Source organism: Poecilia mexicana, unplaced genomic scaffold (assembly GCF_051168715.1).
Source record: "Poecilia mexicana isolate PSO_F unplaced genomic scaffold, ASM5116871v1 scaffold_1, whole genome shotgun sequence".
NCBI lineage: Eukaryota > Metazoa > Chordata > Actinopteri > Cyprinodontiformes > Poeciliidae > Poecilia > Poecilia mexicana.
Genome location: NW_028263370.1, coordinates 17,232,949 through 17,248,013, shown reverse-complemented (window position 1 = coordinate 17,248,013; position 15,065 = coordinate 17,232,949). Strand labels below are relative to the sequence as shown.

Sequence of the window (15,065 nt, the reverse complement as noted above, 5' to 3'; positions counted from 1 at the left end):
TGCAACCCCGTTGACTTAAATATGATCTATAAATCTTTGTCTTAAATTACATTGTTTAGTGATATTTCAATATTTGTTTTTTATTAAACATGCAATTTCTCCACTGTTTTTCCACATATTTTGTTAATAAATAATACATTTCAACGTCATGTTCATCGATTCAGAGGCTGAAAATAAAATATCCCACCATGCATAAGTTTTTTCAGTTCCGGTGGCCCCACCTGCTGGCCAGCTGAGGTATCGCCCCGCTGCGCCTTTAATCTGAGTATTACGGTGTTCGGAAGAGGTCTTTTACCGTAACTGGGAGTGTGTGGTTACTTTTCGACTGACATGCAGGTGTTGCCAAACAGCAGCTGCTCTTCAGCTCAACGTGAGTCTACTATCCTTGTTTTACGGTCTGAAGCAGCGATATATGATCGATAATATTGCTTCAGCTGGCTTGTTCGCTGCCTTGAAGGTTCATGTGGTTAGCTTAGCCTGTTGTACTTTGATCTTTGATATCAACGTTGCCGTTGACGCGGCGGAAGCGACGAACGGAACCAGAACTGTCATATTAAAAGTCAACAATAACCAGGTAGGCTCAACGACTTAAATGAGCGGAATGTGATCATAGAGCCTGTTTGTCAGCACAGTTTGTACGTCAGGCTGATACAGAAACAACAGGGCTGGTTGAGTATGATGTTTATTTCTGACAACATTAAAGCTGTACCGGAGTTTAGCTTGACAATTCATGTATAGTACGAGCTGAAGAACTCGGTGTCCTGGTATGGTCCAATAAAACTTACGGTTTGAATAAAGGTTTTCGTCTTTCAGAATATGTTGAATCAAAAAACAGGTTTTTCTGATTTTTCCTGTGTCACGTATCTGCTAGAAGCGAGAGGGGCGTGGCTGCATGATATCTGTCCTGTAGTAATAATAGTAGTAATCTCTGAGGAGCAGTTCTAGAAAAGACTCTGCTTGTTGTACAGAGTTGGGTAGTAAACAGTTACATCAACTCAAAAACATTCACTCGATTAACTTTTAAAAAAAAAAATAAAGTGCTTTTAGGAGTATTTTTACTATGCTGTTCTTTTTACGTTTACTTGAGTAATTTTATTATGAAGTATTTCTGCTCTTCAGTAAAATTTCTGGATTTTCTACCCACTGAATGAAAAACAAAACGTGTTTTAACCAAAAATTCACCAGACACACCTGCAGTTTTTTTTGTATACTTTTTATAGGTTTTTATATTGATGATTTGAAAAAATATATTTTGCCTGAATTTGTTATTTTGTCACGTATGAATTATTGTCATTTTGGTCCTTAACACACCAAAATAACTTTATATTTTGGTCCGTCTAATTGTGTAATTTCTAAATATTAAATGATTGCTAATTTGACCAGTTTCTCAGTACTTGAGTAAACCTTTTACCAAATACTGTTTTTACTCTTGAGTAATTTATTGAATGGCTACTTTTTACTTTTACTTGAGTGAAAATATGTTGAAGTTGGGCTACTCTTACTTGAGTACATTTTTTTGTGGACTCTGCTCTCTTCTGATTGTATGAATCACTGATCAATCTATCTGATCAATGAGATTTAATAAAACTTTACATTTTGCAAGTCCTTTTTTTATATAGACTGGTAATGCAAAGGGATTTATAACTTCAGTACCTGAAGTTGCTTGCCTGCAACTTTTACATGCATCCATTCACCAACCACTTGAATAGTTCAGTTACCTTTCTCAGACTGTCAAGTTCAGCAGACACCTTGTAAAAAGAAAATACAATAATTTGTTTCCGGTTTATTGGAGCAGAACTGCTTCTAGAAGTGCATTTTCTATACACCACAAATCTGGAAAAAAATTCCAGAAAACTGCAAAACAGCTGAAACACTGAGTTCCTTTAAATTAGGAGTTTCTTTTGACCCATAATCACTGTAACATTGACCAACATGTTTGATGTGTATTGATTATTTTAAAGAAATGTAATGTTTGTTACTGGTTTCTCAATTAGTGAGTGTATGATGTTTTATAACTTTGTAAAGTATGTAAGTCAAACTTTTTGTTTTTCAAAGAATTTAAGACATTTTATGTCCTTAATTTTAGGTGCTTAAGACTATTTAAGGATGCACAGACGTTACATTAACAAAAACTCTGTCTTTTTCTTCAGGCATAAAGGACAGACCTGGAACTTCTTTGTTTACAAGATGAAGATGTGCCAACAGCTGGATCAGTTTTCCTCAGAGCTATCAGTTCACAGCAGAGTTATCTGATTTCACTGCCTCTAATTCCTCAAAACAAACCGTTTTCAATGTTGATCTGAAGAGTTCGGATCAGACCTCATTGTTTGTTGGAAGTTATTTGAGCTGCCGTCAGGTTCAACTCTTCGTTTTCATCAATGCGCAAATGGAAGGTTTTCTTCAGTCAGCACATGCGATGGTCCAGCGCTTTCACTCAAGCCCTCACCCTGTCCATCATCACGTTCTGCGTCGTCCTGCCTCTGTGCTGCCATCGTCTGCTCTATTCCTACTACTTCTTCAGGTCCACGTACCTGAACTCCATGAGCGATGAGGTCCTACAGAAGAGCCTTGAGCGAGGCCAGGAAGCTCTGCACTTCTGGCAGAGCGGCTCTCCGATGGAGTCGACCAGATTCAGCGACGTCGCCCAGAATCCGGAGCTGCTGGTGATCGTGGTGACGACCAGGCGCAACGAGGGACGGGACTTCCACTACCTGCTCCAGGTGATGCGGCAGCTGAGCAGAATCACGGCTGACTGTGGGGGTCGGCGATGCGCCGAGGTGCTGCTTTGCGACGTGGAGAGCGGCCCGGAGGAAAACCAGGACGCAAAGCTGCTGGAGGGTCATTTCAAGGTCATACGGCGTTCAAGTCAAGAGCAGCAGGCCAACAGGGAGTCACCCAACACCTTCGAGAGGGAGAAGAGGGATTACGTGTTCTGCCTCCGCCAGGGATGGGAGCTGGTCAAGCCCAAGAACATGATCCTCCTGGAGGACGACGCTCTGCCTGGAGAGGACTTCTTCACAGTGGTTAAGGATCTGCTGTCTCGCCGGTTCGCCCTCCACACACTGTACATCAAGCTGTATCACCCTGAAAGGCTGCAGCGCTACTGGAACCCCGAGCCGTACCGCATCCTGGAGTGGGTGGGGCTCGGTTTGGTGGGTGCAACCGCGCTCCTCCTCTCAATCCCTTACTGTAACCCCTTCTCCCTCTCCTTCACTCTGTCGGCCAACCACCTCGTCTTCTTCACCCTCTACTTTATGGTGGCCGCCGAGCTGATAGGAAGGCACTACCTCTTGGAGGTGCGGAGAATCTCCCCGCAGCTCTACGCCGTCTCCCCGGCAACCGAGTGCTGCACCCCGGCCATGCTTTTCCCCGGCAACGCCTCGCTAAGGGTGGCGGACTTCCTGGATGGCTCGTTCTGCTACAAAGGGAACGCCAAGGATATGGTTCTTTACCACAAGGCCAGGACCACTCCCGGAGAAAGAGCGCACAGCGTGGAACCCAACCTCGTCACGCACATCGGGGCCTATTCCTCAGTCAGACCCAACCCATCCAGGCCCAAACTCCTCTAAAAAAACCCACTTCACTGCAAAAAGTGGTTTTTGGTCTAGTTTTTGGTGCAGATATATTGGTACACTTAAAATAAGACACAAATAACTTATAAGTAACTTTTCATCAAGATAAAATAGCTTAAAGTGCTAGTTCTTCTGGCAGATTATTTGACTGATAACATGGGAAAAATGTCTTATGCACTGAAACAAAGAATTGAGCTCCAGCTTATAAAATATGTAGTTAATTTGTTACATGTAATCACATTAAGTTTGCCAAACTATAATATAACTTAAAATATTTACGTGGATTAACTTAATTTGATTACTTATAACAAATTAACTAATTCTTTTAAGTTGAACCTTTTCAGTGTAAGTGAACTACTACTTTTTTTGTCAATATTAAGGAATTATTTTCTTAAAACATGCACCTATTTATTGCAGAAAATTTACTTGTGAGCTAGTGTGGTCTTATTTCAAGTGTACTAAGATATTTGCACTAAAAATGATTGTGAAGATGTGTTTTTGTAGTGTCGGGTTCACTTTTTTCTGTCACATCATAAAGGCAGAACATGTTGATTTTTGGTTTGGAAATATGGATGTTTAAACAGGTTGCAAATCTTTAGCTTCGTTTGACTGCGTTTTACTTTACTCACTCTTTTCCACCTGAGATGCACTTTTAGTTTCAGCTGCCTTCACCAGTTTCTGTCTTTTGTATTTTGTTAGTTTTAGGTGGGAAAAAATAAAATAAAATAAAACCTGCCTGTTGCATAGAAAGCAATACAACTGAATGAGGTAGCTTTAATTGTTTTCTATATTTAAAAACATGACAAAGGTGATTAGCTTTTCAAATGGGTTCTGGTATTTTTTTTTTTATTATTATTATTATTATTTACCCATACTTTTGGATATGTACGTTTGCTACGGGATGTTTTATATTCACTTTAAAAACTGACGAATTAAAAAGGTTTTCCTAAAATCATACTTTAATCTATTAGAAGAAATGAGGTTATGGAATCTGTTAAATATCCTCTACAAGCAGCAGGTCATCAGGAGTTATTTTGGCTTGATCTGGGGTCTTAATGTGAAATATTTCCATAGGTCAGCTGGCCCAAAAAATAAGCAATTAGCAAATTCTAAATTTATGATTTTAATGGCAACTTCACTTGCAACGACCACGCCACAAAGATATACGTTTAAAGATTTATTGATGAAGGGGTGAGGGATGAAAGGATGAATGATCTTGATTTGGTCACTGGGGAGAATAATGGTGAGTTTGGGAAGTGAAGACTGCGTGGGGGTTTGGTCTTCGGGAAACAGCAAATTAAACCTGTGTCCATTTTGTTTCATAACTTTGGCTTTGCAGATTTATTTGCCTTTCTTTATTTTTTAAATTGGATGAGGAAAAAAATTATATCCTGATGCTGGAAATCTTTGGGAATCTTTTCATTTAACTTGTTCATATTGAGCTGATGAGTTGTACACAAAACCTCTATGATTAAAGTAAAAACTGTTTAAAGTTATTTAAACATTGGAATAACTAGAAGAGGAATATTTTTAAAATTTTCTAACAGTTTGTCTGCAGACTGGATGAGTTTTAAACATATCTTTACATTTTATATGTGGTTGTCCAACATGTTTCTGGTAAAAGTTTTAAAACTGATTAAACATCTGCTGTTTAAGTCTAAAAACAGCAGATGTTTTTAGACTTCAACTGCTGTCAGAATGCTGTTAAACCTGTAAGAGCGGAAATACTATTTAAGGAGTGTTTTTGTGAAAAAGACTGGCTTCGCACTAGGTCAACCTGACCGACTCCTTTCCTTCCATTTGCGTGCGAAGCGCAAATGGAACCAAAAAAGGACTTGGAAAGGATGTCTGTTTGGACAGATAAGAACAACAATTTGAGATAAATTGTCCTATTCAGCAATTCTGAAATGGAGCAGATGTTGAGTTCATGAGGTCCAACATATTTCAAAGGTCGTCCAATACACACTCAGTATAAAGCGTGCCAGGATCTTTCTGCAAAACAACAGTAGCACGCCATTGGTTGAAACTTTCCAACACACACTGATGAAGATGGAAATGTATAAAGAGAACGATGTCTTAGAATGAGGAGGAGATTTTTTGTGTTGAGACTACGGAAGATTTTTGATTATTGAACTGAAGAAACTGTAGCGAGGTATCCGTGGTGGTGTAATAAATCTCCGGCTCATCTGTGGCCTAGCAGCAAGAAGTACGTCTGTGCGTTATTTATTTTACTTAGATATTTAAGAGTATAGCCACCCTTCATTTCCTCAATAAAAATGGTGACCCCGGACGTTTGATCGAACAATTGAACAACCAGGAGAAGAAGGGTGACTCGCTTCGGCCTGACTGCGGACGGGAGGCCATCTGGGCCCACTTACAGAAAGAGAGGTACGCTTTTATCTCTTTTGCTTGTTAAAAACAGAACGGCTTCCTGTCTGCTGGTGGTCTGAAGTGCTAAAAAGTGTGATTAAGTTCTTTCTGCTTACCATAGGCGAGTAAAGCGCAAAGAACGAGCTGCCAAAAATCTGAGACTCGGAGAGGTATCTCATACATTCTGGAAACAAGCAGCTCGGAAAATAAGCATTTTTTCAGTCTGGTCTCACTCGTTTTGGTGACGGTAACAAGGAATTCTCTTCCATTATAAGTTACCATATATCAGCCACTAAGAGCGGACAAATAAATAATATATCACGATTTGTTAAATTTGGCAGGAGGCCAAGAAGCTTAACTTTAACATTAAACCAGCTGAGCCACGAAGAGAGATTGGGATCTCTGTGAAAAGCGCTATAAAAATAAAGAATAAGAGTAAAAGAGGCCAGGAGAGGACAGTTTTTTTTCTCTGTGAGACCACCGAGTGTCTCCATGAGAGAGACAGCGGTGTTTCCTTAGCGGAGGGAACGTGTTTTTCTCCGTGGAGTGACCACGGCAAATCCCATCCACGACAGAGAGCAAAAAGCCCGTCTGGTGGGAAAAACCAAAGTCCTCCATGAGATGATGTGTGGCCTGAAATAGAGTTGAAAAATGAGAAAAAGTGAATAAAGAAGTACAAGTGAAGAAAATAGAGTTTTACAGATTACTTTGTGAGTTACACTGCAGTAATTGTTCTTTAATTTCATTGTCTGAGATTTTTGTTGAGGTTTAAGTGTTTCTGTCAGCCTTGGCTAAAATAACTGAAGTCCCACTATAATTAATTATGTGCACACATTAAAATTGGACAGTGGCTAATTAAATCAATAGCCAACTAAATTTTATATATTTATAATAAATATATTAATAAATATAATTACATTAACTAGAAGGAGTAAGAAAATATAATGGAGTAGAAATGTAAATGGAATGAATGTTGAGATGAATGCTGAATAATTGGGAATGTATGTTATCTGTTGTGGAAGTATTTGATTGGCATGCCTGTATATACTGTAAAATTCTGAAATATGCATGTTTTTGGCTTATTAAGTAACTGACTGCTTTCAAAGTAACGTTGAGCATTAGAAGCTGCCGTGCTCTGCATAAGAGTTAAAAATTGGTCTTTTTTGACTGCAATTTGACTGCAATTGTTTTACGCTGTTTGTAACTTGTAATTTCATGCTGTGCAATATAAATAGGAAAACATCCATATTGCTACTATATTTCAGAAAAGTATAGCAGTAAGGAGTTATTTCTGCTTAGTTGAGAGAAAGAAAAGAGTTTCTTGGCTGATTCCCAGAAACGCACACACACAAACTTTCCCTCCCACCCTTTCTATCCTCTGGTCAAGCTCTCAGCTCTGCCCTTCTCCTCTCTCTCTCTCTCTCTCTCTCTCTCTCTTTCTCTCTCTCTCTCTCTCTTACTCTCACTCACTTCACCACACGTCATTTGGTCCCGGATCTGTCGTGATTTGAGACCATTCTTTGTTAACACCCATTTGTAGTCCATAGTATTTAAGACTGCCCACTTCCTATTACGCAAAGTTGGCCCCCACCTTTGCTCATTTCGGACTGAAGCAGACTGAAGTTTGGTTTTCCTTTTTTTCTCTCCTCTGCTTATAACAGTGAAGAGGTTTAAGCCTAAAGCCTTGAATTAACTAAAATAATACAGACTTTTATTCAAATAATCATTGTTTCTGTAACACTGAACTATGTTAAACATTTTTCAAATGTATATTTTACTGTAAATAGAGTTGAATAACTGCAAAAACTAGGTTAACTGTTATATCTATTGAAGAACATTTAATATACCTAACAATATTTAGTAACTATAAGCAATAATACTACAAGGAACAAATATTACAAGTACAACTAACTAAAAATCAACTTATTTTTTACTAATTTTGAAAAATTAAAAAGTTGAAGGAAACAAAACTGCAAAAGACAGTAAAACTTAAACAGAATTCTAATAGTGAGACAACTGCTAAATAAGCAAGATGAGCAACATACCTATTCAAAAAACCCAGAATATGCTTCTCAAATTCCAAAAATTTCTAAGAAGTGGAAAAAGAGAACGCAAGGATTTCCGTGCCCATGGCCAGAAAATGGGAGCTTTGACTTATCCCTTTGTGAACAAATGGAAACTCAGATTGCAGACTACAAAGCAAAAAACAAAGGAAAGAAAAGACAAGCCAAAAGAGAACTAGAATTGAACATTTTAAAGCTATTCAAGGAAGAAGGTGAAAAATACCGGAAAAACTTAAAGCAGCAGCTTGTTGAGCTGAAAAATAATTATGAAAAACCAGACGACGATCAAATGAACCCTGCTGGGTTTTATACAGCCCTGACAGGAGTTCTGAATATCACATGTGATTTTGGATACAGGAATGATGATCTTTAGGAAATAGATGCAAGATCATTTCATGGACAAAATGTGCATGGTTCATAAGCTGGGGTCATTCCCAATGAAAACATGAGGATCCACTGTACAACCATTATTTCATTGTTTGTTTACCCTCAAAACTAATTTCAGTCCCAAAGGGTGAAGAGCTGGTCATCATTGAACAAATGGCCCCATTCCAAGGCAGGCAAAGACTGAAGCAATACCTGCTAAACCCAAATATACGGGTCTGCAGGGTACTTCATATGGCTGGTGCAGATGGTGTTCCTTACAACTTGAAAATCTACACAGGGCGAGCCGTACCACCACCAAATCTACCAGATATGGGAGCTGGTGGAAATGTTATCCTTTGCTTGGCTCAAATTCTACCAAAAAAATCAGAACTACAAACTCTTAAAAAAAGAACCTGCAGCCCTAAGTCCTGTCACTGATGTGAATCTGGTTGCTACAACCCATAGATAATCAGGGTGCGTTCACACTGCAGCCTGAAGTGACTCAATTCCGATTTTTTTTTACGTAATGCGACCTGTATCCGATCTTTTCATGGCAGTGTGAACAGCACAGGTCGGATTCTTTTTCGAATGTGACCCATATCCGATACGTATCCGATTCAAATGCGACCTAACGTTCAGGTTGCATTCATCCGAACTGAATGTCACTGATTCTCAACAAATCTCACTATTCTGCGTCCTGATACGCGCAAGTGGGAAGAAAAACAACAACCATGACGGACAATATGAGGATTAAGTTGTTAATATGCTGCTCCGGCCGGACAACAACTTCTAATATGTAAGCTAAGCTCCACCGTTAGCCTCCATGTTTACTTCCGCAAACACTGAGCACTTCTTCTTTTTATGGCAGTTGGCAGAACACTGAGAACGCTGACGCTATTGCGCCCTCTACTGCGCATGCGGGACACTTTCAGGTCGTTTGCCCGTTTACACTGCAGAACGCATACAGGTCGCATTTACTGGCAGTGTGAACGGTCCCGGCAAAAAAATCGGAATTGCCAAAAAATCGGAATTGAGTCACTTCAGGCTGCAGTGTGAACGCACCCTCAGATAACCAGATGGTGATTCCCAGGTACGCCAATAATCAAGTGCCAAAAATGTGATACACACTTTTTTTCACATCAGTATCAATTACTTCCTGATGTTTAACATATAATAGGGAAAAAGACTGATTTCAACATCCTTAGTGATTCTAACTCTGCCAACCATACACATGTACAAACACACAAATGCTCGTTTTAGTAATTTGTGCAAATGTACCATTCATTAATGAAAGTTAGTTGTTTATTTTATATTTGTTGAGTTGGAACCATGTCTGATTTATTTTTGTCAAAAATATATATTTTTTTATGAATATAGTTTTTGTTTGATTTGTATTTCATTTCTCATAATCACTGTAGAAAACTTGGCGTTTTAGACCCCTTGTAACGCAATGTTGCCCTTAGGCAACAAACCCAAATCCAGTTCCGGGAGGTGTCAGGGTCCAATTTTATGATTGATATGTAATTAGGGACCAACAAGCTCCCAAAGAATGCAGGAACTTGTTGCATTTTTTTCCCAAAAAAATAAAAAATCATGCCATAGAGGGTTAATTAACACAAAGCTTTAGCCTGTTATAGATGCCGGAGAGAAACTTGATGTGTAAATCAAACATAAACTGGAGGTGTGCTTTTATTTTGAAAAGAGAGCGCCATAACTTGTGCTGTCGTACACATTAAAATCGAGAGCAGGCTGGCTTTACTGCCATTTCCGAAGAGACACTTTATCCCACTGATAGATGGGGTTCCGATGCTGGCTGTCGGCTTCTAAACACTTCTGATAATGCTGACATTACTGTGGGAGCGATAAGGATGTCATTTAAAATATTAGTTGCCTTTGTGAGTCACTGCCACTCAGCTATTTTTCTGTCCGTGAAAACCCGCCTACTCCTGCCTGGGGTCCAATCAGAAACTGAAATTTTAAGTTAACTTCCGTTGCAATCAAACTCTGTCAGAGAGTTTGACAGTACGTGTAAGAGAGTTTGACTGTGAATGTAAGAGAGTTTGTATCTCTCTTCTGGAGAAGAGAGATACAAAAGGAGAGATACAAAAGGAGCATGAGAAAGGAGCATGAGAAACTGGAGAAATACCAGGGCCTCAGAGAGGAACTGGAGAAGGCCTGGAAGGTGAAGACCACAGTGGTGCCTGTGGTCATCGGGGCCCTCGGGGCAGTCACCCCCAAACTGGAGCAGTGGCTCAAACAGATCCCAGGAACAACATCAGACATCTCAGTCCAGAAATGTACAGTACTAGGCACAGCCAAGATACTGGAGGACCCTCAAGCTCCCAGGCCTCTGGTAGAGGACCCGAGCTCGGAGGATGAAAGAGAGAGACCACCCGCGGAGGGTGAGAAGGGAATTTATATATATATATATATATAAAAAATTCCCTTCTCACCCTCCGCGGGTGGTCTCTTTCATCCTCTGAGCTCTGAGACATTCGCTGAGCACATCGTCCATTGAGGCTTTGTCCTTGATGTATTTATGGATCTTGGATGTTTCATCCTGGACAGTGGCTCTCACACTCACTAGTCCTCTGCCTCCTTCCTTATGGCTTGTGTACAGTCTCAGGGTGCTGGATTTGGGGTGGAACCCTCCATGCATGGTTAGTAGCTTCCGAGTCTTAACATCCGTGGCCTTCATCTCTTCCATTGGCCAGCTAATTATTCCGGCAGGGTATCTGATTACTGGTAAGGCATAGCTGTTTATTGCACGGATCTTGTTCTTGCCATTGAGCTGGCTTCTCAGGACTTGCCTTATTCGTTGGAGGTATTTGGCTGTGGCTCCTTTCCTTGTGACCTCATCGAGGTTGCCATTTGCTTGTGGTATTCCCAGGTACTTGTAACTGTGCTCTATGTCTGCTATTGTTCCCTCTGGGAGTGAGACCCCTTCTGTGCGGACGACCTTCCCTCTCTTTGTAACCATCCGGCCACACTTCTCTAGTCCGAATGACATCCCAATGTCAGTGCTGTAGATCCTGGTGGTGTGGATCAGTGAGTCGATGTCTCGCTCGCTCTTGGCGTACAGCTTGATGTCATCCATGTAGAGGAGGTGACTGATTGTGGCCCCATTCTTGAGTCGGTATCCGTAGCCAGTCTTGTTGATGATTTGGCTAAGGGGGTTCAGATAAGATAGGTTAGAAAAAGGAATTTCACTCCATTCTGTTCTGTTGATTTTATGTATTACTTTTGGTTTACAGCAGGACTAAATCTTTTGAAGAGCTGAATGCAGAAGAACAAAATTAGGTTTGTGGAGATGGGGTTAGGGTTAGGTAAAGAAACAAAAAAATATAAAATAAACAATTAACATAAAACTGACTCAAAGTTCAAAGTAATAAAAAAAAAAGTTCATAGCTCCAACATAGAAAATACTAGGAAATAATTTTTAAACAATGACAATAATGTCTACAGTGAATAAATTAATCAGAAATATTTAATTTGGTAATTCTCCAAATGTCAGCTGAATATGTGTACTCTGTCTGAATGTCTGCACTCTTGAATTTTCAGATGTTTATTTGGTGATTTCTGTCTTTAATGATGAAAGTCTGTTATTTACTTCAGTAACGTTAACAGTTCCTCTTTTTTTCTCTTTTCCTCTCCAGATTGCCTGCAACATAACGTGTATGAGAACAAGATGTATAACCAGGAGAAGAAATCCACTCTGGTCCAGGACGAGTTAGAACCTCTGCAAGTGAAACAAGAAAAAGAAGAGCCAGAAGATCAACAGATAAAAGAAGAGCAGCTGGATCTAGAATATCAACAAATAAAAGTGGAAGAGAAAGAAGATTACTCCAGTCAGGGTGAAGAACAGCTTGAATTAAAACAGGAGACTGACACCTGCATGGTGGTTCCTGTTTATGAACACACAAACCAAACTGAATCAGAACCAAACAAGAAGCAAGTCATCTTCCAGGAAGCTGCTGAAGCTGAGAAGCAAAATCAGAAAAGAAGAAAACCTTTCTCCTGTGTGACGTGTAAAAAGAGTTTTGCTTGCAAATATTCTCTTGATGTTCATATGAGGATTCACACAGGTGAAAAGCCGTTTTCATGTGTGACCTGTGGGAAAAATTTTAGTCAAAAACCGAATTTAACTCAGCACATGATGATTCACACAGGTGAAAAGCCGTTTTCATGTGTGAACTGTGGAAAAAGTTTTAGTTACAAACAATGTTTAACTCAGCACATGATGATTCACACAGGTGAAAAACCGTTTTCATGTGGGACCTGTGGAAAAAGTTTTAGTCACAAACTTTGTTTAACTCAGCACATGATGATTCACACTGGTGAAAAGCCGTTTTCATGTGTGAACTGTGGAAAAAGTTTTAGCCAAAAACCAAATTTAACTCAGCACATGATGATTCACACAGGTGAAAGGCCGTTTTCTTGTGGGAACTGTGGAAAAAGCTTTAGTCAAAAACCAAATTTAACTCAGCACATGATGACTCACACAGGTGAAAAGCCGTTTTCATGTGTCACCTGTGGAAAAAGTTTTAGTCAAAAAGGTAATTTAACTCTGCACATGATGATTCACACAGGAAAAAAGCCGTTTTCATGTGTGACCTGTGGAAAAGGTTTTAGTTACAAACTTAGTTTAACTCAGCACATGATGATTCACACAGGAAAAAAGCCGTTTTCATGTGTGACCTGTGGAAAAGGTTTTAGTTACAAACTTAGTTTAACTCGGCACATGATGATTCACACAGGTAAAAAGCCATTTTGCTGTGGGACCTGTGGAAAAAGTTTTAGTCACAAACAAAGTTTAACTCAGCACATGATGAATCACACTGGTGAAAAGCCGTTTTCATGTGGGACCTGTGGAAAAAGTTTTAGTCACAAACAGCATTTAACTCGGCACATAAAGCGTCACACAGGTGAAAAGCCGTTTTCATGTGTGACCTGTGGAAAACGTTTTAGTCAAAAACAGAATTTAAATCAGCACATGATGATTCACACAGGTGAAAAGCCATTTTCATGTGTGACCTGTGGAAAATGTTTTATCCAAGAACGAAATTTAACTCGGCACATGATGATTCACACTGGTGAAAAGCCGTTTTCATGTGTAACCTGTGGAAAATGTTTTATCCAAAAACTATATTTAACTCGGCACATGATGATTCACACTGGTGAAAAGCCGTTTTCATGTGGGACCTGTGGAAAAAGTTTTATTCGCAAACTTGGTTTAACTCTGCACATGAGGCATCACACAGGTGAAAAGCCGTTTTCATGTGGGAACTGTGGAAAAAGTTTTATTCACAAACTTGGCTTAACTCTGCACATGAGGCATCACACAAGTGAAAAGCCGTTTTCATGTGGGAACTGTGGAAAAAGTTTTAGACACAAACTTGTCTTAACTCGGCACATGATGATTCATACTGTTGAAAGGTTTTCATGTGTGACCTGTGGAAAAGCTTTTAGTCGAAAAGGCTATTTAACTCGGCACATGATGATTCACACAAGTGAAAAGCCGTTTTCATGTGGGAACTGTGGAAAAGGTTTTAGTCACAAACGAAGTTTAACTCGGCACATGATGATTCACACTGGTGAAAAGCCGTTTTCATGTGTGAACTGTGGAAAAAGTTTTATTCAAAAACAGCATTTAACTCAGCACATGATGATTCACACAGGTGAAAAGCCGTTTTCATGTGGGAAGTGTGGAAAAAGTTTTAGTCACAAATTTGGTTTAACTCAGCACATGATGATTCACACAGGTGAAAAGCCGTTTTCATGTGTGACCTGTGGAAAACGTTTTATTCAAAAACAGCATTTAACTCGACACATGATGATTCACACAGGTGAAAAACCATAGAACAATTTTCCATAGATGTCCTATGTAGATGTTTATATAAAAGATAGTTAGTTGAAAACTGGAGGGCTTCTTCTCTATAAAGTGGGAAAATTGTTTCATTTTTGAATTTGTTTAAATGTGATCATTTGGATCTTGACATTTGCATACTTAGAGATGTAAAATATGAACTTGCAGGATTGATTTGTATTATTCTGTATAGAGAAAATGAGTGGGGTGAATGATATTTACTTTAATACATTTTAAATCCAAAATAAGATGTGCTGTTGTGTACTATTTGCAGATTTCCATTCATTGTTCTGCGATCTGAAATTTACAGTATTAAAAATATCTTTGATAGGTTTGTCTTTACAGCAAAACTAGACTGAAACTGATGCTGTTGTTTCAAATTATATTAACCAGTCTATATAAAAAATGCTTTTCAAATAAATTGGCATGCCCTTTTGCTTAGAAAATGCAATATACAATATAAACATATTTTCCTTCATTGATTGTTCTTGATTGTACAAAGTACGTGTGATTGTCTGCAATAATTTGGTATGTCGCTTGTCTTAGTTGTATAATTTTTCTATTTTATGCTGTCTCTGTTTTCTATTAAAGATCACTATCTTTGTTTAAAGTTTAAACTAATTTAATCTATAAACATATAGATATGCATTTTATGAAGTCCTTACAAAGTCACTTATCACTTGCATATCCTTTGACGTAAGCCAATACAAGTGAATGGACCGATCTTCACAAAGTGCCGTTCTACAAAGTATTTTAAGTTAATATTTGACACATTCTCTCACATGCTAATATATTTGGTTATCAAATAAATGACTAAACAGAGTTTCT

The 15,065-nt window shown here is 39.0% G+C and overlaps 2 protein-coding genes across 2 annotated transcripts; both read left to right on the top strand.

Annotated features, from left to right (window-relative positions):
* Window positions 1-307: 307 nt before the first annotated feature.
* Window positions 308-5,778, top strand: pgap4 (post-GPI attachment to proteins GalNAc transferase 4). The gene is made up of 2 exons (XM_015013658.2): window positions 308-574; window positions 2,151-5,778. Exon 2 carries the CDS (start codon window positions 2,379-2,381, stop codon window positions 3,567-3,569), a length of 1,191 nt encoding a protein of 396 aa, XP_014869144.2. The 5' UTR covers window positions 308-574; window positions 2,151-2,378; the 3' UTR covers window positions 3,570-5,778.
* A 46-nt stretch (window positions 5,779-5,824) lies between these two features.
* Window positions 5,825-15,060, top strand: LOC106912955 (uncharacterized). Its single transcript, XM_088005620.1, has 2 exons — window positions 5,825-5,960; window positions 12,028-15,060. Exon 2 carries the CDS (start codon window positions 12,060-12,062, stop codon window positions 14,229-14,231), a length of 2,172 nt encoding a protein of 723 aa, XP_087861746.1. The 5' UTR covers window positions 5,825-5,960; window positions 12,028-12,059; the 3' UTR covers window positions 14,232-15,060.
* Window positions 15,061-15,065: the final 5 nt, after the last annotated feature.

Coding starts and splice junctions, on each gene's coding strand:
- pgap4 (XM_015013658.2), top strand. CDS start 2,379: ATGCGCAAATGGAAGGTTTTCTTCAGTCAGCACATGCGATGGTCCAGC.
- LOC106912955 (XM_088005620.1), top strand. CDS start 12,060: ATGTATAACCAGGAGAAGAAATCCACTCTGGTCCAGGACGAGTTAGAA.